This window comes from Ornithorhynchus anatinus, chromosome 12, assembly GCF_004115215.2.
Source record: "Ornithorhynchus anatinus isolate Pmale09 chromosome 12, mOrnAna1.pri.v4, whole genome shotgun sequence".
In the NCBI taxonomy this organism is placed as follows: domain Eukaryota; kingdom Metazoa; phylum Chordata; class Mammalia; order Monotremata; family Ornithorhynchidae; genus Ornithorhynchus; species Ornithorhynchus anatinus.
Window position 1 is genome coordinate 1,619,272 of NC_041739.1, and position 22,304 is coordinate 1,641,575.

Here is a 22,304-nt window from a genome sequence, read left to right on the forward strand (position 1 = left end):
TGAGCCAGGCTGCTTCTCTCGAAGTGGGGGTAGGAGGTAAGTTGGGGGGTGCGGGGGAGGGAACGTGGGGGTGGGGGGGAAATTGGGGGGCTGGAAGGGAGGGAAATTGGGGGTGGGAGGGAAGTTGGGGGGCTGGAGGGAAGGGAAATTGGGGATGGGGGGTAAATTGGGGGGCTGGAGGGGAAAGAAAGTGGGGGTGGGTGGTAAGTTGGGCTGGAAGGGAGGGAAATTGGGGGTGGGGGAGTTAATTGGGGAGCTTCGGGGGAGGGAAATGGGGGGGCTGGAGGGGAGGGAAAGTAGGGGTGGGTGGTAAATTGGGGGCCGGAGGGGAGGGAAAGTAGGGGTGGGGGGTAAATTGGGGGGCTGGAGGGGAAAGAAAGTGGGGGTGGGTAGTAAGTTGGGCTGGAAGGGAGGGAAATTGGGGGTGGGGGAGTTAATTGGGGGGCTTCAGGGGAGGGAAATGGGGGGGCTGGAGGGGAGGGAAAGTAGGGGTGGGTGGTAAATTGGGGGCTGGAGGGGAGGGAAAGTAGGGTGGGTGGTAAATTGGAGGACTGGAGGGGAGGGAAAGTCGGGATGGGGGGTAAATTGGGGGGCCGGAGGGGAGGGAAAGTAGGGTGGGTGGTAAATTGGAGGGCTGGAGGGGAGGGAAAGTCGGGATGGGGGGTAAATTGGGGGCCTGCAGGGGAGCGAAAGTGGGGGTAGCTGGTAAGTCGAGGGGCTGCAGGGGAGGGAAAGGGGGGTGGGGGGCAGATTGGGGAGCTGGAGGGGAGGGAAAGTGGGGGTGGGTGGTAAACCGAAGAGGGGGGTAGTTAAAGGGTAAGAAAGTTGGAGGTGGGCGGTGGGTTGGGAGGCTTGAGGGGAAGGAAGGTGTAGCTAGGCTGTAAGCTCATCTGGGCAGGGAACGTGTCTATTCTGTTGCATTGTACTCTCCCAGACGCTTAGTACAGTGCCCTGCATTCATTCATTCACTCGTAATTATTGAGCGCTTACTGTGTGCAGACCGCTTGGAAAGTACAGTTCAGCAACAGAGAGAGACAATCCCCGTCCTCCACGGACTCACGGTCAAGAAGGGGAGAGGCAGGCCTCAAAAGAAGTCAACGGGCAATAGTAAGCGCTCGGTAAATGCCGCCGATCGGGCTTCGGGCCGGGCCGCATCGGGTGGGTGCCGGGGAGGGTCGCCTAGGACCCCGAACCCGGAGCCCGAGTGGGGTTTAACTCCGAGCCCGGGGCCGTCGGGGGTCCCGCAGGCTCGGGCGGGCCCGTGGGCGAGGGTCCGGCCCGGGTCGCTGGTGGAAAAGATCCTCCTCTTCACGTCCAAACTCTTCCAACGGGCCGTCCGCGTCCGCCGCTTCCCCGTCCTCTGCTCCGTCTCTGCCCTCGAACCCCGGCCGTCCGGCTTCCGTCCCGTCTACTCCGTAGTCTCTGCTGGCCCCCTGCGGACGGGGGAGTCGGGCTTGCCGCGCGGTCCGGGCCGGGTCACTATGTGCTTGGCACATAGTAAGCACTTAACGAATACCCTAGTTAGTTATTCAGTTGAGCGGACGAGCACAGTGCCGAGGGGATGGGAAGGGAGAGGGGGAGGAGCAGAGGGAAAGGGAGGAGGAGAGGGTTTAGCTGCGGAGAGGTGAAGTGGGGGTAGAGGGAGCAGAGGGAAAAGGGGAGCTCAGTCTGGGAAGGCCTCTCGGAGGAGGTGAGCTGTAAGTAGGGTTTCGAAGAGGGGAAGAGAATGAGTTCGGCGGAGGTGAGGAGGGAGGGCGTTCCGGGACCGCGGGAGGACGTGGCCCGGGGGTCGAGGGCGCGACAGGCGAGAACGGGGGCCGAGCTACTCACCGTACCTCATCTGTCTGGCCTCCGACCTCTCGCCCACATCCCGCCTCCGGCCCGGTCTCCGTGTCCACCAGACGGCCACTCTTCCCGCCTTCAAAACCTCATCGAAGGCCCATCTCCTCCGAGAGGCCTTCCCCGACTAAGCCCTCATTTCCTCTTCTCCCACTCCCTTCTGGATTTGCACCCTTTCTTCCCCCCCTCCCTCAGCCCCACAGCACTCGTGTCCGTCTCCATAATTTATTTATATTAACGTCTCCCCGTCTAGACTGTAAACTCGGTGCGGGCAGGGAACGTGTCTACCAGCTCTGTTACACTGCGCTCTCCCGAGCACGTTCAGTGCACTGCATGTAGGAAGCGCTCAGTGAATTGTCTCTGTTGCCGAATTGTCCATTCCAAGCCCTTAGTACGGTGCTCTGCACATAGTAAGCGCTCAATAAATACCGTTGAGTGAATGAATGAGTAAATATGACTGAGTGGGCTGGGCGGGCCTTGGGGCCGAGCCAGCGTGGTTCGGTGCGTTGATTTCGGTGCCCTTAGTGGTCCCCCCCGCTGACCAGCTCCCCGTTTGTCCCCGGCAGGCTTGGTCCAGGGAGAGGCGGCTCCCTGGGGGGCCAAGAAGAGACGATGCCTCGCAGAGGAGACAGCACGTGAGTAGGGGGGGGTCTCACCTGGTGCGTTTCCTCGCTCCTCCACCTTCCCGTCCGAGCTCCTCGAGCCCCGGGGCCGTTGGTTGCCGGGTGGGAATCCACGTTGCAGAAATCTGTCCCCCTCCTCCGCAGGGGTGACTTCGGCTGGGTGGGACCACACCACCGACCCCTCGCCCACCTCCCGCCTCTGGCCTGGAACGCCCTCCCTCCTCAATTCCTCCAGACCATTCCTCTCCCCCCGCTTCAAAACCTTATCCAAGACCCATCTCCTCCCGGAGGCCTTCCCTGACTAAACCCTCCTCTCCTCCCACCTCCCTTCTGCGTCACCCTGACTTGCTCCCTTTATTCATCCGCCCCCAGCCCCACAGCACTCATGTAAATATCTCTAATTTCATTTATTTATATGAATGTCTATCTCCCCCTCTAGACTAAGTTCGGAATGGGCTTCTTCTGTTATTCTGTCCGATCCGAAGAGCTCAGTACAGTGCTCTGCACATGCTAAGCGCTCAGTAAATATGATCGAATGGAAGTGCTCAATCATTAGGATTGACTGACTGATCTTGGGGTGGCGGGGAGCCCTGCCGTGTGTTTTAGTCCAGGAGCCTCCTCCTGGGCCGATGGGCTAGTGAAGGCTTAAAAGAGTCGAGGGTGTGTTGGATTTTCTTCTTTTATCAGCGTAAGGCCTCTAATCACTGTTTTTGTTTTGCCCCTTAATATTAATAGCAAGAAAACATCCAAGAAGAAACTAGGAAGAGACCACCAATCCGGAAGAGGGGTAAATGACTTTCTTTAAGGAGATGAGTTTTTACATGCAATTCATTAATAATGATATAATCATTCTTCTTCTTATTATTATTATGGTATTTGTCAAATGTTTACTGTGCCCAGCACTGTACTAAGCAATGGGATGAATACAAGCAAATTGGGGTGGACACAGGCCCCGTCGCACATGGGGTTCACAGTTGTTAATCCCCACTTGACAGATGAAGCAGCGTGGCTCAGTGGAAAGAGCACGGGCTTTGGAGTCAGAGCTCGTGAGTTCGAATCCCGGCTCTGCCGCTTGTCGGCTGTGTGACTGTGGGCAAGTCACTTCACTTCTCTGTGCCTCAGTTCCCTCATCTGTAAAATGGGGATTAAGACTGTGAGCCCCACGTGGGACAACCTGATTCCCCTATGTCTACCCCAGCGCTTAGAACAGTGCTCGGCACATAGTAAGCGCTTAACAAATACCAACATTATTATTAACATAATTAGATGAGGGAACTGAGGCCCAGAGAAGTGAAGTGTCTTGCTCAAGGTCACACAGCAGACTAGGGGCAGAGCTGGGATTAGAACCCAGGTCCTTCTGACTCCCAGGCCTGTGCACTATCCACTAAGCCATGCTGCTTCACCCCAGCACTTAGTACAGTGCCTGGCACATAGTAAGCGCTCAGAAAATACCACTATTATTATTATTATTATTGACTGTGCCACGGCCACTTTGGCCAACCGCTTGTCCTACATGGGACACACCACTGACTTGCACTTTGCCAGATAGTAGTAGTAATATCTATTGAGCGCTTACTATGTTCCAGGCACTGTTTTAAGCGTTGGGTGCCACCTCCCTGCCTGCCTACCCACCCGTCACGCTCGGGGACCAGTGGGAACCCGAGGGGCAGGAGAGGGCACGAGCGATGCCACGGCAGCCGCCGATCCGCCCCGACCCCGATTCCTCCTCGCCCTCGGGGCCGGGACCCGTCCGCTCTTCCCTGAGGGGAGACCCCGGTCACCGGCAATCTAGACCGTCCCTCCCTCTTCTAGACTGTGAGTCCGTTGTGGGCAGGGATTGTCTCTATTTGTTGGCTGAATGGTACTTTCCAAGCGCTTACTACAGTGCTCTGCACCCAGTAAGCGCTCAATAAATACGAATGAATGAGTGAAGGGAAGCCTCAGGCAGCGGGGCTGGTTTTATCGCTCTTTAGGAATTACCGAAGAAGGCTGCGCATCCCCGGAATTTCCTTTCGCCCGAGGAGCCGGACCTGTCGAGGATTCTGAAAGCCAACGAGCTTGATCTGGAAGAGGACGAACCCGACCATTCCTTTGGTAGGTTTATCTTTCTTTTTTTAAATAACGGTGTTTGTTAAGCACTCCCTATGTGCCAGGCACTGTTCTAAGCATGGGGTAGGTACAAGATAATCGGGTGGGACACAGTCCCTGTCCCACATCGAGCCCACGGTCTTAATCCCCATTTTACGGACGAGGGAACTGAGGCTCAGTGAGGTGACTTGCGCAAGGTCACACAGCAGACGAGGTGCGGAGCTGGGATTAGAACCCACGTCCTTCTGATTCCCAGGCCCGATCTGTCCATTCCAAGCGCTTAGTACAGTGCTCTGCACATAGTAAGCGCTCAATGAGAAGCAGCGTGGCTCAGTGGAAAAGAGCATGGGCTTTGGAGTCAGAGGTCATGAGTTCGAATCCCAGCTCTGCCACTTGTCAGCTGTGGGACTGTGGGCAAGTCACTTAACTTCTCTGTGCCTCAGTTACCTCATCTGTAAAACAGGGATGAAGACTGTGAGCCCCACGCGGGACCACCTGATTCCCCGTGTCTACCCCAGCGCTTAGAACAGTGCTCTGCACATAGTAAGCGCTTAACAAATACCAACATTAAATACTATTAAAAAAAAAAAAAAAGGCCCGGACTCTAGCCACTAGGCCACATTGCTTCTCCAAACACCCCCTTCCCTCTCCGGCAGACGTGGCGGAGATTCTGATGATCCGTTGGGGTGGTCACCGGCCCGAGGAGGCCAAGGGATGGGTCTGGGGAGCCGGAGGGTCCCCGGGGGTCTCTGGAGGAGGTGAGCGGGTCCCCGCGTTCTCGCATCCCGTGGCCTGGAGGTCCGGAGCCTCTGTTGGGTCCCCCAGGGGGGTCTCTCTCGACGCCGGAGCCCCGAAGCGCAGACTAAGCCCAGGCCCGGTTGGGTTCCTGTAGGTAGGCGCGGGTACCCGTGGTGGTAGAGAAGCAGCCTGGCTCAGTGCGAGAGCCCGGGCTTGGGAGTCGGAGATCGTGGGTTCCAATCCCGGCTCCGCCACTTGTCAGCCGTGTGACTTTGGTCGAGTCGCTTCATTTCTCGGGGCCTCGGTGACCTCATCTGGAAAACGGGGATAAAGGCTGTGAGCCCCACGGGGCTCACCTCACGACCTTGTATCTACACAGCGCTTGGCACATAGTAAGTGCCAGCTCGGCCGCTTGTCAGCTGTGTGACTTTGGGCAAGTCACTTCACTTCTCGGTGCCTCAGTTACCTCATCTGTAAAATGGGGATGAAGACTGTGAGCCCCACGTGGGACAACCTGATTCCCCTGTGTCTACCCCAGCGCTTAGAACAGTGCTCGGCACATAGTAAGCGCTTAACAAATACCAACATTATTATTATTATTAACAGATACCAAATTAGTATTATCATTAATCATTATTACAGACCGGCCGGGGGCCAGGGGCCAGCTCTCGGTGCCTCGCGCCTCGGACCGCCAGACTGCGGCCTGTGGGGAGAGTCGATAGGAAACGGGCCCGAGGGGAGGGGAAGGGAGCGGAGCACCTCAAGGTGCTCAGAGCGGCCGAGGAGAAATCTCCTGGCGAGAGCAGTCACTCGCTTTGCCCCCTCCTACCTCACCTCGCCGATCTCCTACTACGGCCCAGCTCACACACTCCGTTCCTCTAATGCCAACCTTCTCCCTGGGCCGCCATCTCGCCTGTCTCGCCGCCGACCCCTCGTCCACCTCCTGCTTCTGGCCCGGAACGCCCTCCCTCCTCAAATCCTCTTCCTCCCTTCAGAGCCTTCTTGACGGCCCATCTCCTCCGGGAGGCCTTCCCTGACTAAGCCCCCCCTTTCTTCTTCTCCCACTCCCTTCTGCATTGCCCTGACTTGCTCCCTCTGTTCTTCTCCTCTCCCCGCCCCACTGCACTTATGTACGTATCTGTCATTTTTTTTTTATATATCAATGTCTGTCTCCCCACCTCTAGACTGTAAGCCCACTGTGGGCGGTGAATGTGTCTGTTTTTGGTTGCACTGTACTCTCCCAACCGCTTAGAACAGTGCTCTGCACACAATCAATACGATCGAATGAATGGATGAAAGAGGGAGGGACCCCGGGGGCTGGCTTGGGCCTCTTGCTTCTCCTGTGATTCCGACTGGGGCCGAAGACGCCAAGCCCCCGGTGTGGGAGGGCAGAGAAGGGGATCTTCGCGGGCGAGGGACCTCCGAATTGTCCCCCTCCCTCCATTCCCGACTGGCGGGCCGACCTCCCGCCGGCACGGTTACGGGAGAAAGCCCGTCCCTTCCCCATTGTTCCGCAGCCCACCCTCTGCACAGCACGGCCGTGTACACGGACGAGGAAGACACCTTCCTGGACCCCAGGCCGCTGGCCGGCTCCCCGCCCCCGGCGTCCACGCCACTCCCGAAAGGAGCCCCGAGGTACCGTGTCTCCTTGGGATTCGGGGATTGCGGTGGGAGACTTTTTCCCACAGAGTCCCGGGACGAACTCTGTCTACAGCTGGTTCCAACTCTGCCGTCCTGGCCACGTCAAGAAGAGCTTACGGCTCCAAGAAGTGGCCAGAAGCGGTGGCGGGGTGAGGGAGAAAAGACAGGGAGCCGCAAGGCCCCGGAAAACACCCTATAATAATACTAACAATGCTAATTTTTTTAAAGTTAGGGTGTTTTTTTTAAGCGCTTACTATGTGCCAAGCCCTGTTGTAAGCGATGGGTTGGATACAAGTTAATCAGGTTGGACACAGTCCCACAGAGGGCTCACGTTCTTAATCCCCATTTTACAGATGAGGTAACTGAGGCACAGAGAAGTAAGGGGACTACTTGCCCAAGGTCACGGAGCGGACAAGGGGCAGAGCCAGGATTAGAACCCAGGTCCTTTTGACTCCCGGGCCCGTGCTCTAGCCACGGAGCCACACTGCTTCTCCCCCTAGGGGGTCTGAGGGGTGGAGAGGGAGGAAAGAGAGGGGGCTGCAGTGTGAGCTGTCAGGTCCTCTTCAGGGGGGCCGGGCCCGGGAGTCTCCGTGGGCGGGAGGGTCTTCCTCCTCAGCCTCTCCCATTCGGTCGTTCAGTCATTCATTCAATCGTATCGAGCGCTTACTATGTGCAGAGCGCTGTACTAAGTGCCTGAGAGAGCACAATACAACAATAGACATATTCCCTGCCCACCACGAGCTTACAGTCTAAATCACAGGCTGACAGTGGGCCTGCTCCTCGAGAGCCTGCACGAGGTTGGTTGTGCGGAAGCAGACGGGCTTGAGGCCCGAGACCCCAGGGGCCAGAGGTGTTGGCTCGGAGGCTCGGGACCCTCCGGCCCCGGGCCCGATCCGGAGGACCCGCCTGCCCCGGAGCCTGGTTCCTCCCCGACCCGAGGATCCCGGTCCCGAACGCCGTGGACCGGCCGGCCGGATCGCCGCCCGCCCACGCTGCCGCCCGACGAAGAGGGAGCCGACGTGTTATTCTTTGGTACAGGTTGAGAGCATCCCGCATCGAGTTCGAGGCAGAGGATCGTCCCGAGGACAGACCCGCCCGGGTAAGGGCGTCGGGCGCCGTGTTGGTTGGAGGCCCGTCTCTTCACCTGTCAGGGGAGAAGCGGGAGTGGGGGGCTGCTCCGTGCCCTCGGGGCCTAGAATTTTCCTCCTAGAAAGGAAATAGCTGCAGGGGAGTTGGGGCTGGGGATGGTGTTGGAAGAGTATCCGTATCTCCGTATCTTGTCTTGACAAGCAGCGTGGCCTAGTGGATAGAGTATGGGCCTGGTTGTCGACACCCAGGCCCATGCTCTATCCACTAAGCCACGCTGCTTCTAATCAGTCAGTCGTAATTATTGAGCACTTACTGTACTAAGCACTTGGCCACTAGGCCACGTCGCTTCTAATCAATCAGTCATATTTATTGAGCACTTACTGTACTAAGCACTTGGGAGGGTACATTATGACAATAGAACGGACACATTCCCGGCCCACCACGAGCTTAAAGTCTAAAGGGGAAGAAGGACATTAATCCCGGCTCCTCCACTTGTCTGCTGTGTGGCCTCAGGCAAGTCACTTTCACTTCTGTGCCTCAGTTCCCTCGTCTGCAGAGTGGGGCTGCAATACCCGGTCTCCCTCCTACTTAGGCTGGGAGCCCCATGTGGGACCTGATTAGCTTGTGTCTACCCCAATGCTTAGTACAGTGCTTGGCACCTAGAGAGTGCTTAACCAATACTATATTATTATTGTGGCTCAGCTGGGAGCTCCTTGAGGGCAGGGTTTGCGTCAGCCCTACTGTTCTCACCCAAGTGCTTTACGCGGTGCTCTGCGCTCAATAAAGACCTTTGATTGATTGATTGATTGATTGATTGGTAGCTCTCGCTGGGGGGCCGTGGACACCCTTGAGGATTTCACAGAAGCCCTTCTCCCAGAGTCTGCGGGGCCGGTGGGAAGGGCGACCATTGTTTTCCTGACGAGCCGTTAGGCCGGGGCCCGGTGAACCGGAAGAGCCAGTGGCCACCTAAGGCCCTCGGTTCCCGGCCGGGCGGGGAGGGCCGCGGGATGTTGCGGACGCCTTTCGAACGAACCGGTCCCCTGTCGCCGAACTTCTCCGTAGAAGGCCGAACCCCGGAGCGGCGAAGCCAAGCCGGCCTCCACCGGGCCTTCGGATCCCAGCACCTCGGCCAAGGTCACCAACCTCGTGAAGAGGTTCAAGGGACCCCAGGACGGACGGACCCCCTCCGCTTCCAACCCCCCCGAGCGGTCCGAGGCCCCGCCGGCCGCTCCTCCCTCCCAGAAGGGACCCCGACCGGGACCCCCAAGGCCAGCCGGAGGGCGTGAGGTAAGGAGGGGAGAGGCGATGCGTGGAGGGGAGAGACCTCAGCCTCAGTAATAAGATGATAATCATGATGGTATTTGTTAAGCGCTTACTGGGCGCCAGCCACTGTTCTAAGCACTGAGATAGATACAAGATGTTTACTGCCATTGTTCTCGTCCGTCCGTCTCCCCCGATTAGACCGTAAGCCCATCAGACGGCAGGGACCGTCTCTATCTGTTGCCGACTTGTTCATTCCAAGCGCTTAGGACAGTGCTCTGCACATAGGAAGCGCTCAATAAATACTCTTGAATGAATGAATGAATAAATACAAGGTATTCAGGTTAGACACGGTCCCTGTTCGCAGTCTTAATTCCCATTTTACAGGTGAGGGAACTGAGGCACAGAGAAATGGCTTGCCCAGGGTCACACGGCAGACGAGTGTCGGAGCCGGGATTAGAACCCACGGCCTTCCGACCCCCGGGCCCGGGCTCTATCCGCTAGGCCAGGCTGCTTAGTGCTTACTCTTGTGTACGGCACTGTTTTGGGCAAGTCACTTCACTTCTCGGTGCCTCGGTTCCCTCAACTGTAAAATGGGGATGAAGACTGTGAGCCCCACGTGGGACGACCTCATCACCTTGTATCCGCCCCAGCGCTTAGAACGGTGCTTTGCACATAGTCAGCACTTAACAAATGCCATTATTATTATAGTAAGGCCTGGGGTCTTATGCCATCGAGTCGTTTCCGACCCATAGCTCCACCACGGACGCATCTCTTACCAGAAGGCCCCGCTCCCCACCTGCAATCGCTCTGGTAGTGGATCCAGAGAGTTTCCTTAGTGAAAACACAGAAGTTGCCTCCTTCCACGCGGTAAACACGATTCTCCGCCCTCGACTCTCTCCCGTGCCGCTGCGGCCCGGCACCGGTGAGTTTTGACTTGTAGCGGATGACCTTCCGCCCGCTAACCACTGGCCAAGCTAGGAATGGAATGGACAGGCCTCCGCTGGACTCTCCCTCCCGTAGCCGAGACTGGTAGAGGACTGGAAACCGTTCCAGCCTGAGAGGGGAAGGCCCGGGGTAGATTCATTCATTCAATAGTACTTATTGAGCGCTTACGATGTGCAGAGCACTGTCCCAAGCGCTTCGAATGGACAATTGGGCAACAGATAGAGACCATCCTTGCCCAGTGACAGGCTCATGGTCAAGGAAGCAGCATGGCTCAGTGGAAAGAGCCTGGGCTTCGGAGTCAGAGGTCATGGGTTCGACTCCCGGCTCTGCCACTTGTCAGCTGTGTGACTGTGGGCGAGTCACTTGACTTCTCTGGGTCTCAGTTACCTCATCTGTAAAATGGGGATTAACTGTGAGCCTCACGTGGGACAGGTCGATGACCCTGTATCTCTCCAGCGCTTAGAACAGTGCTCTGCGCATAGTAAGCGCTTAACAAATACCAACATTATTATTAAACGGGGGAGACAGACGGCAGAGCAAAACAAAACAAGGAGTCTGGTGTAAATATCATCAAGATAAATAGAATCGTAGATATATGCACATCATTAACAAAATAAATAGAGAAATAATATGTACAAATATGCACGGTGCTGAGGGGAAGGGGGAAGAGCAGAGGGCGGGAGAAGGGGGAATGGAGAGGGAAATACAAAATACAAGGTAATTAGGATGGGTAGAGTCCATGTCCCACGTGGGGCTGACGGTGTCTGATCTCCATTTTACAGATGAGGAAACTGAGGACCGGAGAGTGAAGTGACTTGCTCGAGGTCTCACGGACTCAGGGCTAAGAGAGCTTTCCTGGAGGGGAGGAAGAGGCAGGTGCGGGCGGTCAGGAAAGATGGCCGCGGTGGCCATCTCGAAGAGTCTCGCAGCCTTCAGACGTCAGATGGGACGGTCGGGAAGTGGGTCTGGGTCCTGCCGCTCCCCCGCTCCCCGCTCCCTCTGTCATCGAGCGGCTTTGGTGAAGCGGACGGTCAGCGGTCCATGGGAATCGGCCAGAAGCAGTTGAGGACAGTTTAGCTGCCTCCCCTAAGCCCCTTCTTTTGCCCCCGCCTCCGTCCCCCATCATCTTACCTCGGGGCATTTGGAGAAGTAGCTAAAGTGTTGTCAGCCCGGGGCGAAAACAGGCCTGGGATGGGGCTGTCCGACCCAGTCCTCTTGTATCTACCGCAAGTGCTTAGTACAGTGCTCTGCGCATAGTCAGGGGCTTCATGAAAAACAGCATGGCATAATGGATAGAGCACAGGCCTGGGAGTGGGTTCTAATCCCGGCTCCGCTACTTCTCTGCCGTGTGACCTCGGGCAAGTGACTTCGCTTCTCTGGGCCTCGGTTGCCTCATCTGTGAAATGGGGATTGAAGCTGTGAGACCCACGTGGGACAGGGACCGTGTCCAACCCGATTTGCTCGTATCCACCCCAGCGCTCAGTACGGTGCCTGGCACATAGTAAGCGCTTAACAAACACCATAATTATTAGTAATACACATAGCAGGTGCTCAATAGACACCACTGATTTGATTGATAGTAAGCGCGCTTAACAAACACCATAATTATTAGTAATAGTAGTGAACACTCCGGGCACATAGGTGCTCAATAGATACCACTGATTTGATTGATAGTAAGCGCGCTTAACAAACACCATAATTATTAGTAATAGTAGTAAACACTCAAGGCACATAGCAGGTGCTCAGTAGATACCACCGATTCGATTGATAGTAAGCGCTCAATAAATACCACTATTCTTCTCTGCTCATTTGTCGTTCTTCCCAGAAGATCCTCAAGAGGAGAGAGAGATGTCAAGGAGAGAAGAGGAAGAAATTAGAAGCTGGAGCCTTGACTCCCGGTAAATGCTTTGGATTTCTCCGGATCGTCGGGATCTGGGGCGTTCCCGTCTGTAAGAGTCATCCTAATGGAGTGGCCGGAGCGGTGGTCGGGGGGAGCGGGGTTTGGGAGAGGACAACTGACCCAAAGAGTGTGAGTTTGAGGGGCCAGCTGAGGGTGGGCGGCTCACCCGTCGTTGCCGCCGCTCTTCGTGTTGTAGCCGGCGAGAGTGAGGACGGCGAGCCGGCCCAGGGTCCGGACGGCGTGAGACGGCCGCCCAGGGGCCTCACCGACCTCCGTGTCATCTTGTCAGCATTTGAGGACGCAGTCACGATGTACAAGTAAGCCTAAGGGCCCTCCTTTCGGGGTAGAGCACGGTACGAGGACCCGACGGGACCCCACCGAGCCCCCTCCACCCCGGTACGTAAAACAGAGTGTCTGGACCGTAAGCTCGCTGTGGACAGAGAATACATCTGTTTATTGTACTCTCCCAAGTGCTTAGTACGGTGCTCTGTACCCAGTAAGCGCTCAGTAAATACGATTGAATGAATGGGTAGACTCTGTTGAGAATAGAGGATAATGCCAAGGCTGTGGACTTGTAACTCGGGGGGCGGGCTAGTTGGTGTTGGAAAAGTCTTGGGGAGGATACGGCTCGAGTGGGAAGATGAGAAGTTTTGGGCATGTTGAGTTTGAGGTGCCGGCAGGACATCCAAGTACAGCTGTCAGTTAGTCCTATTTATTGAGCGCTTAGGGCAGAGCACTGTACCAAGCGCTTGGGAGAGTAGACTATATCACAGGGTTGGGAGACACGTTCCCTGCCCACAACGAGCTTACAGTCTAGAGGGGGACACAGACAGTATGAATAAATTACAGATATGTACATAAGCACTGTGGGGCTGGGGGCAGGGGGCGAATAAAAGCACAAATCCAACAGCAAGAGCATCAGCAGAAGGGACTAGCAACACAGCCCCTCTAGACTGGGAGCTTGTTGCGGGCAGGGATTGTCTCTCTCTATTGCTGTATTGTCCTTTCCCAAGGGCTTAGTACAGTCTTAGTAAGCGCTCAATAAAGACGACCGAATAAACGAGTGGAAGAAGAAACGCGGGCTTTGTCGAGGAAGGCATCTTGGAGTCGTGCTTTTAATAAGACCTGGAAGGTGGAGAGAGTGATCTTCTGTTGGATACGAAGGCTTCTTGGAGATATGCTTTTAATAAGACGTGGAAGGTAGAGAGAGTGATCTTTTGTTGGATATGAAGGATCTTGGAGATGTGCTTTTAATAAGACTTGGAAGGTGGAGAGAGTGATCATCTGTTGGATGTGAACGCTTCTTGGAGATATGCTTTTAATAAAAATTTGTAGGTGGAGAGAGTGATCGTTGGTTGGATGCGAAGGCCTCTTGGAGATATGCTTTTAATAAAAATTTGAAGGTGGGGAGAGTGACCTTCGGTTGGATATGAAGGCTTCTTGGAGATATGCTTATAATAAAAATTTGTAGGTGGAGAGAGTGATCGTTTGTTGGATGTGAAGGCTTCTTGGAGATGTGCTTTTAATAAGACGTGGAAGGTGGAGAGAGTGATCGTTTGTTGGATATGAAGAGGGAGGGCGTTCCAGGCTCGGGGCAGGACGTGGACCGAGAGGTCGGTGGAGATAGATGAGATAGGGGTAGGGTGAGTAGGGTGGCATTAGGGGAGGAAAGTGTGTGGGTTGGGAAAGCAGCAGCATAAGGTAGGAGGGGGCAAGTTGAGTGATGGTAAGGAGTTTCTGTTTGATGCAGAGGTGGGTGGGCAACCACTGGAGGTTACAGAAGAGTGGGGAAACACGCGCTGCACGTTTTGGTAGAAAAATGATCTGGGCAGCAGAGTGAAGCACGGACTGGAGTGGGGAAGAGAGATCCGAGGCAGGAAAACCAGCAGGGAGGCCGAGGCCGTAATCAAGGAGGGATAATAATAATAATGTTGGTAATTGTTAAGCGCTTCCTATGTGCAGAGCACTGTTCTAAGCGCTGGGTAGATACAGGGTCATCAGGTTGTCCCACGTGAGGCTCTCAGTCTTCATCCCCGTTTTCCAGATGCGGGAACCGAGGCCCAGAGAAGTTAAGTGACTTGCCCACAGTCACACAGCTGCCAAGTGGCGGAGCCGGGATTCGAACCCATGATCTCTGACTCCCAAGCCCGGGCTCTTTCCACTGAGCCACGCTGCTTCTCTAGGAAGTGCTTGGATTAACACGGTAACGTGGATTCCTTCGGTCGTATTTATCGAGCGCTTACTCTTTGGAGGAGGAAAGGGCGGACCTTAGCGGCGGCGTGAAGGTCGAGCCGACGGGATCTGACGAGGGATGGAGGATTTGGGTTGAAGGAGAGAGATGGGTCGTCGAGGACAGTGCCACAGTCGGGGGCTCGACCCCAAGGCGGGGGGAGATGCGCAGCTGCGCAAGGGAGGGAAGTTGGAGCTGGAGAGGGAGGTTTAGGAATCATTCATTCATTCATTCACTAGTATTTATTGAGCGCTTACTATGTGCAGAGCACTGTACTAAGCGCTTGGAATGGACAAATCGGCAACAGCTAGAGACAGTCCCTGCCCTTTGACGGGCTTACGGTCTAATCGGGGGAGACGGGCGGACGAGAACGATGGCGATAAATAGAGTTGAGGGGAAGAACATCTCGTAAAGACAGTGGCGACTAAATAGAATCGAGGCGATGTACATTTCATTAACAAAATAAATAGGGTGATGAATCAGCCGCACGGAGATGGTAGTCGAAGCCGTGAGAGCAGGTGAGATCTCTTAGGGAGTGGGTGTAGGATAGAGAGCAGAGGGGAATCAGAACTGAGCCCCCCAGTTAAGGGGAGGGAGGAGGGGGGCCCGCAAAAAGAAATGGAGAAGGAGCAGTCCCAGAGACGGGAGGAGACCCAGGAGGGGTTGTCTCTCTCCTGTTGCCCAATTCTACATTCCAAGCGCTCGGTACAGTGCTCTGCACAGAGTAAGCGCTCGATAAATACGAGCGAGTGAACGCATGGGGGGACGACAGGGTCAGAGTGACCTCTCCTCCTTTACAGGCAGGAAGTGGAGTCTAAAATCTGCAAGAAAGCAATTGACAGTTTCTATGCAGACTTTAAGGAGCAGCTCACTCAAATGGTAAGCTTCCCGGAAGTGATGATGATAATTATGGTAATTGTTCAGTTCTTACTATGCGCCAAGCGCTGTTCTGATTGCTGGGGAAGATGCAAAGTAATCAGGTTGGACAAAGTCCCTGTCCCACGTGGGGCTCACCATCTTAATCCCCATTTTTACAGAGGAGGGAACTCAGGCCCAGAGAAGTGAAGTGAAAAATAATAATAACAATAATAATAATAATGTTAGTATTTAGTAAGTGCTTACTGTGTGCCAAGCACTGTTCTAAGCACTGGGGTGGATACAAGGTCCTCAGGTTGTAATAATAATAATAATAATGTTGGTATATGTTAAGCACTTACTATGTACAGAGCACTGTTCTAAGCGCTGGGGGAGATACAGGGTCATCAGGTCGTCCCACGTGAACCTCACAGTCTTCATCCCCATTTTACAGATGACGTAACTGAGGCACAGAGAAGTGAAGTGACTTGCCCACGGTCACACAGCTGACAAGTGGCAGAGCTGGGAATCGAACCCATGACCTCTGATTCCCAAGCCCGGGCTCTTTCCACTGAGCCACGCTGCTTCTCACAGCGTTGTCCCACGCTGTCCCACTTGGGGCTCACAGTCTTCATCCCCATTTTACAGATGAGGGAACTTAGGCACGGAGAAGTGAAGTGACTTTCCCAAGATCACACAGAAGACACGCGGCAGAGCCGGGATTAGAACCCACATCCTCTGACTCCCAAGCCCGGGCTCTTTCCGCTAGGCCACGAATTGGCCTTTGTTCCCAATGGCTGTCGACCCGCCCTGAAGCTCTAAACGGTGGCCCGACCTCTCGTTCTCCTCCTCGGTTCGTGGCCTGAGATCTCGCGGGGTTCAGCCTTGCGAAACGCAGGGCAGCAGGGCGAACAGCCAGCTCGCCGGGGCTTCGGAGCAGCATGGTATAGTGGGTAGGGTACGGGCCTGGGAGTCAGAAGGTCACGGGTTCTAATCCCGACTCCGCCGTTTGCTGTGTGACCGAGGGCAAGCCACTTCACTTCTCTGGGCCTCAGTGACCTCATCTGTTAAATGGGGGTTGAGACTGTGAGCCCCGCGTGGGACAGGGACCCTGTCCAACCTGATTTGCTTGGATCCACCCCAGTGCTTAGTACAGTGCCCTACTGAGAGCTCACCTCCTCCAGGACGCCTTCCCAGACTGAGCCCCCTCCCTTTCCCTCTGCTCCTCCTCCCCATTCCCCCTCCTCCCTCCCTCTGCTCTTCCCCCTTTCCCTCTCCACAGCACTTGTTTATATTTGTATATGTTATTTATTACTCTATTTATTTTGTCAATGATGGGTATATATCTATGATTCTATTTATCTTGGTGATATTTACGCCAGACTACTTGTTTCGTTTTGTTCTGTTTTGTTTTCCTGTCTCCCCCATTTAGACCGTGAGCCCGTCGTTGGGCAGGGATGATCTCTATCTGTTGCCCAATTGTCCATTCCAAGTGCTTAGTACGGTGCTCTGCGCACAGGAAGCGCTCAATAAATATGATTGCACGAATAAATGAATGCTTAACAAATACTATAATTATTATTATTGTACATAGGGACGGTGTCCAACCTGATTTGCTTATGTCCACCCCGGTGCCTGGTAAAGGGCCTGGCACGTAGTAAGCCCTTAACGAATATGACAGTTATCGTTATTATCATGGTTATTAACTGTCCTCCCCCATCCGTCCGTCCGGATGACCGCGAGAGAGGGAGGGAAATCGGGAGGAAGAGGAGGAGGAGAAGGAGGAGGGCTCGGCTGCCTACACGGAGCTGGCCTGTTTCTCCCTGTAAACGCACCTCTCTCCGGGACGGGTGTAGGTAACGGACGCCCAGGACCTGACCAATTTGAAAAGAAGAAATGCCAAGGTAAAGGGCTTTTGTTATTCCAGGCGGGTGCTCGTGTGCCTCATTTTTTCAGTCAGTCAGTTGATGTAAGCCCTCGATAAATTCCCTCGACTGAGGGAGCACTCCCTGTGTGCAGAGCACTGCCCGAAGCATTTGGGAGAGGACGACGGGCAGTACCATTCTCCGCACAGATGACCGAAACCACCGTTTAGGAGTTGGGAAGTAGAGGAAGATTTGCCCTTTCAAAGTATCCTCGACGGTCTCAAGGGATGGAGGATTGGTTCGGCCGACCCGGCCCCCGACGGGCACCACGTCCCCTTGAGCGGTGGGGGTGGCGTGGACAGCCCCAACCCCCTGCTTGCCCAGTTTGGTGCTGCCCTGAGCTGGCAGGGCAGAGCAAAGAACCTCAGTAGAACTATAAGCCCGTTGTGGGCAGGGAATGTGGCTTACTGTTATATTGGACTCTCCCAAGCGCTCAGTACAGTGCTCTGCACATAGTAAGGGCTCGATATATACGATTGACTGCCTGACTGTGGAAGGACGTCTCCCCGGTCCTCCCAGTTAGGGCGAATGTTCGGCATTCTGTTGGGCAGAACCGATGCTCCGGTCCTACTGGCCACGTAACCCTCCCGGGGAGGCCCGAGGGGTCTGGGGATGAGGTGGACGGGAGAGACCGCGGCAGCATCAGAGGGGAGACCGAGCGGAGAGGGAAAGGGGCCAAACGGCTCAACCGCGTCTCTCTCCGCGCGCAGTGAGATGGTGGTGTTTCGGGGCCCGACCCGAGGGCGGGAGAAAGGGGTTGGGGATTTCTGCCGCCCGAGAGTCCGGCCCCGCGGCGAGCGGCCTAGGAGGGGAGGAGAGCCGTTCCCCGGGTGGCGTTCCCCGCCTCGACCTCTCCTCCTCCCGGGTGGTTGGCCTAGGTCGTCGCAGACATCAACCAGAAACGGAAGCGTCTGCTGGAGGTCCGAGAGGAGCTCATACGGTAAGGCGCGCGGTACGCGCGGTGAGGTGAGGGAGACCCCGGGGTGGGGGCGGGCCTACCTCCTCCATCTCCCCGTCCCCGGCATTCCCAGAGGCGGGGTGCCCGTGGCCGCCTTCCAAGGGGCACGGAGACCCCGTGGGCCCTCGCGTGCCCCCTCACCGCCTCGTCCCCGTGTCTGTGGAAGGACGCAGCCCCAGCTGAGCCGCCTCCGCCGGGAGCACGCCGAGCTGAGCCAGCGCAAGGCCTCCCTGGCCCGGGCCGCCGACTTCCTGGCCGACCTAAAGCAGCTGCGGCACCGGTGTTTGGATTTCAGGGAGAGGAATCCGGCGCAGAAGGAAACGGTGCGGGGGCTGGGGGGCGGGAGGACCAGAGGGGATGATCCCCACACCGACTGGGTAGGCGGGGTTCTCCTTCTGGGGAAATAACAGCTTCGTTAAGGGTGCCGGGGGAGGTGTCGGGGGGGTGGCTACGCCGATCCTCACGGGGGGCCGATCTCATGGCGAGGGAGAGCGAGAAGTCGGTTCGACCGTCGGGACGCTTTCCCGGGAGCCGAAGCGACGGCCTTCGAAACCTATTGTCCTTGCCCAAGCGCTCAGTACATAGCTCTGTGCTTAGTGGATAGAACACGGGCCCGAGAGTCAGAAGGTTAGGGGTTCTGATGCCGGCTCTGCCGCTTGCCTGCCGTTTGACCTCGGACAGGTCAATTCCCTGTGCCTCGGTTACCTCATCTGTAAAATGGGGATTAAGACTGTGAGCCTGATGTGGGACAACCTGATTACCCTGCATAACCCAGATCTTAGAACAGTGCTCTGCACATAGTAAGCGCTTAATAAATACCAACGTTATTATTATTGTTATTATTTACCCCAGGGCTTAGTACTGTGCTTGGCACGTAGTAAGTGCTTAAAAGCACCATAAAAAATTCAAAATAGACCTCCGGCCCTCGCTGAAGTCCGGCTGGCAGGAGCGGGGGAGAGTGTGTTCAGTTGTAGCTAAATAATAATTGTGGTATTTGTTAAGCGCTTATTATGTGCCAGGCACTGTACTAAGCGCTGGGGTGGATACAAGCTAATAGGGCTGAATAGTGTCCCCGTCCCCCTTGGGGCTCGTAAGTCTTAATCCCCATTTTACAGATGAGGTAACCGAGGTCCAGAAAAGTTCAGTGACTTGCCCAGGTTCACACAGCAGACAAGTGGCGGGGCCGGGATTAGAACCCAGGTCCTCCTGGGTGCTCCCACTGCTGCCAGAACTGGTTTCTTCTCTTCCCCAGTATGGGCCCTCCAGCCTGCCGGCTCTCCTGGTGGAATCCAGAAGCGTCCTCAAGGCCGAAAACCACTTGCAGAACATCAACAGACGCTTAAAGCGGCTCACCGACCGGGACGAGGCGGACGCGGTTGAGTACGTTGCTGCGTAAATCCACGCGTCGCTTTATTCTGTGTTAAAAACACTTTAGCCAGCAAGCGGGTCACGTGCCGAGCGTGTATGGTGTGTGTAGAGTGGATATAAATAAAGTGTAACCTTTCTCATTGCTCTCCTGGGCTGAAAACCCCCGGCACCACGACCTGCCTTCGGACGGACCTCGGGCGGGGCCGGGGGCCGGGAGAGACCTGAGGGAAAGGGCAGGGCAGGGCGGCCCTTTCATACAACCCTTAGGTCCTGGGCCAACTGGACCCCGGCTGGCCCCGAGTTTCCCCTCCGGTGGAAACTACCCCAGTGAACGCGCTAAAGGGGTCCCCCAGCACCCTCTTCCTGCCAGTCAGAGCTCACTGAGAGGGTCGGGGGTCGCCCAAGAAGACCAGCCTCGAGCCCCCGAAGGGCAGGCAGTCAGGGGCGACTCCCCTTCCCCTCGCCGTGAGCCGGGGGCCGGTCCGAGCGCCTCCGGGTCCTGTGGTGGGCCGCCTGTGGCCGGACGGCTAGTGGGACCGAGCCTCGTGCTCCTGCAGCGCCGCGACCAGGACGGCGTCGGGGAGCTCTCCCGCTCCGGCGTGGCAGGCGGGCGGCGGCGAGCCGCTCTGGGCCGCCGCGGCCGACTCGGCGGCGGCGGCGGCCTCCAGCAGGGACGCTTCGTCGCTCACGTCCCAGTCCGCGGCGGGCGGCGTCGCCCTCCCTCCGGGCCGCCGACTCTCCGCCAGGGTTAACCCGACATCTTCCTCTTCCTCGAGAGGCCATTCGTTCGGACGGAAGTCAGAGGCGACGGGGGCCGCCGGGGCCCGCCCCTTCCCCCCGACCCCGCCGCCGCCCAGAGCCACGGGCCCTCCCGGTGGCTTCCGCCAGCCCCGCTGCAGACGGACGCCCGGTCCCCGACTTCCTCAGCCGGGGCCCGGATCCGGCTCAGAGAGAGCCGTGCCCGCGCCGGACCCCGGACCCTCCCTCCGGCTCCAGCCCGGCCACCGTCCCCCGGAGCGTCTGGGTCGGCAGAGGTCTGAAAAGGCCACGCCCCCGTTGGCATACGAAGCATTTGCTGAGTGAGGTTAGGGCAGGGGGGTCCCATCCCCGGTCGCCCCCCGTCATCCCGGCGGGATTCGCCCGGCTCCCTCTAGGCCCGCGCCGGCACCTACCTCTCTGAAGAGGAACGGGAGGCAGACGGCGGCGGGCAGCGGGGAGCCTGTACCGAACACAGGAGCGCGTCCGGCCTTCAGTTGCCGCGCCGGTGGACCCCGGCCCCCTGACTGCCGAACGGCCGAAGCCCGAGAAGGGCCCACGCACCTTCGGACTTGAAGTTCTCCGCTCTGCACACGGGGTCGTGGCATTTTTGGTACCAGATCTCGTTTTTCAGGTCCACCAGAATCCTTCCGAGTTAAACAGAAGCGTGAAGGTTCGGGGCCGCACTGACTCCCGGGCCTCTACTCTATCCGCTAAACGAAACATTTGATAGGCACCATCCCTGCCCCCATCACTCTACGATATCTCCTACCAGGATTCCTTCGATCTCACCTCTGGATGGCACATCACCCTACCAGAGTTGTTCACTGAAAATGAGTTGGGATAGTTCCAACGAGTTAAATGCCCGCGTCGACCCGCCACTCACATGATATTATTGCTTTTGTGGGCTCTTCCGACGTTGGCACACCAGCGGTATCTAGAGATGTCGTACACCAGTAACTCTTCGGGGAAAAAATAATTCCAACGTCGAATTCCTGAAGGGGAGACCGAAGGGCAAAATGATTCCCCCCAGGCTGGACCAGACCCACCCTGCCCGACGATCTGCTCTTCCCTTCCGGACGGCCAGCGGCGTGGCTCAGTGGCTAGAGCCCGGGCCTGGGAGTTGCCATCGTTCTCGTCCGTCCGTCTCCCCCGATTAGACCGTAAGCCCGTCAGACGGCGGGGACCGTCTCTATCTGTTGCCGACATGTTCATTCCAAGCGCTCAGTACAGTGCTCTGCACATAGTAAGCGCTCAATAAATACTGTTGAATGAATGAATGAACAAGGACCTGCGTTCTAATCCCAGCTCTGCCATTTGGCCGCTGCCTGAGTTTGTCACTTCACTCCTCTGGGCCTCAGTGACCTCACCTGTAAAATGGGGATTAAGAGTGAGAGCCCCATGTGGGACAGGTTCTCTATCCAACCTAACTTGTCTCTACCTCAGTGCTCAGAACAGTGCTTGGCACACAGTAAGCACTTAACAAATACCGTAATATTCATTCGGTCATTTATTGAGCGCTTCCTACGTGCGGAGTACTGTACTAAGTACTTAATTAGTATTCCTTTATTCAGTCGTATTTATTGAGTGCCGTGGGCAGAGCGCTGCACTAAGCATTTAATTATTACTATTATCAGTCATTGCTTCCCCCTCCCGACCCCGTCCCCGGCCAGGTCGGCCCCACCCTCGTAGTTACCGCCTTTCACGCCGCCTTTATCCACCAGAGAAAGGACAAACTCATCAAGTTCCGGATACGGTGAAGCACAAGAGCCTCCCACGGTGGCTGCTGCGGGGGACAGAGGAGGAACGGCCACAGCCACTAAGGGCTCCGGGTAATCATTTTACCCCCCCCAGGTCTCCCCTGCTTCCCTAGGCCGGTCTTCCCCTCTCTGCCGTTCCACTGCCCGGATCACGCCCCCGCCCGCCCAACCCCCGGGCCCGAGGCAGGGAAAGCATCACTCCACCGGCCCTGCCCGGCTCCGGTCAAAGGCCGGGCGCCGGTACGGGGCTGGACGTTAGCTCCGGCTTCCCCGATCCAGCCAGAGGGAAAGGCGCGCTGCGGTACTTTTCCGATTTGGGACCGATT

The 22,304-nt window shown here is 56.5% G+C and overlaps 2 protein-coding genes across 2 annotated transcripts in view; one reads left to right on the top strand and one right to left on the bottom strand.

Annotated features, from left to right (window-relative positions):
- On the top strand, window positions 1–19,602 carry CENPU (centromere protein U). The gene is made up of 14 exons (XM_029076644.2): window positions 1–36; window positions 2,406–2,474; window positions 3,198–3,249; window positions 4,436–4,556; window positions 6,806–6,923; window positions 7,968–8,028; window positions 9,081–9,305; window positions 12,055–12,124; window positions 12,323–12,443; window positions 15,157–15,235; window positions 17,068–17,115; window positions 18,015–18,076; window positions 18,261–18,417; window positions 19,347–19,602. Exons 2-14 carry the CDS (start codon window positions 2,452–2,454, stop codon window positions 19,488–19,490), a joined length of 1,281 nt encoding a protein of 426 aa, XP_028932477.1. The 5' UTR covers window positions 1–36; window positions 2,406–2,451; the 3' UTR covers window positions 19,491–19,602.
- PRIMPOL (primase and DNA directed polymerase) overlaps window positions 19,476–22,304 on the bottom strand; it is a 25,829-nt gene continuing 23,000 nt past the window's right edge. The window contains exons 9-13 of the mRNA XM_029076642.2: window positions 21,915–22,004; window positions 21,105–21,213; window positions 20,783–20,865; window positions 20,635–20,681; window positions 19,476–20,232 (exon numbers count right to left, since the gene is read on the bottom strand). Coding sequence (XP_028932475.1) covers window positions 19,990–20,232; window positions 20,635–20,681; window positions 20,783–20,865; window positions 21,105–21,213; window positions 21,915–22,004 — 572 coding nt within the window. The 3' untranslated portion in view covers window positions 19,476–19,989. The remainder of the gene's footprint in view (window positions 20,233–20,634; window positions 20,682–20,782; window positions 20,866–21,104; window positions 21,214–21,914; window positions 22,005–22,304) is intronic.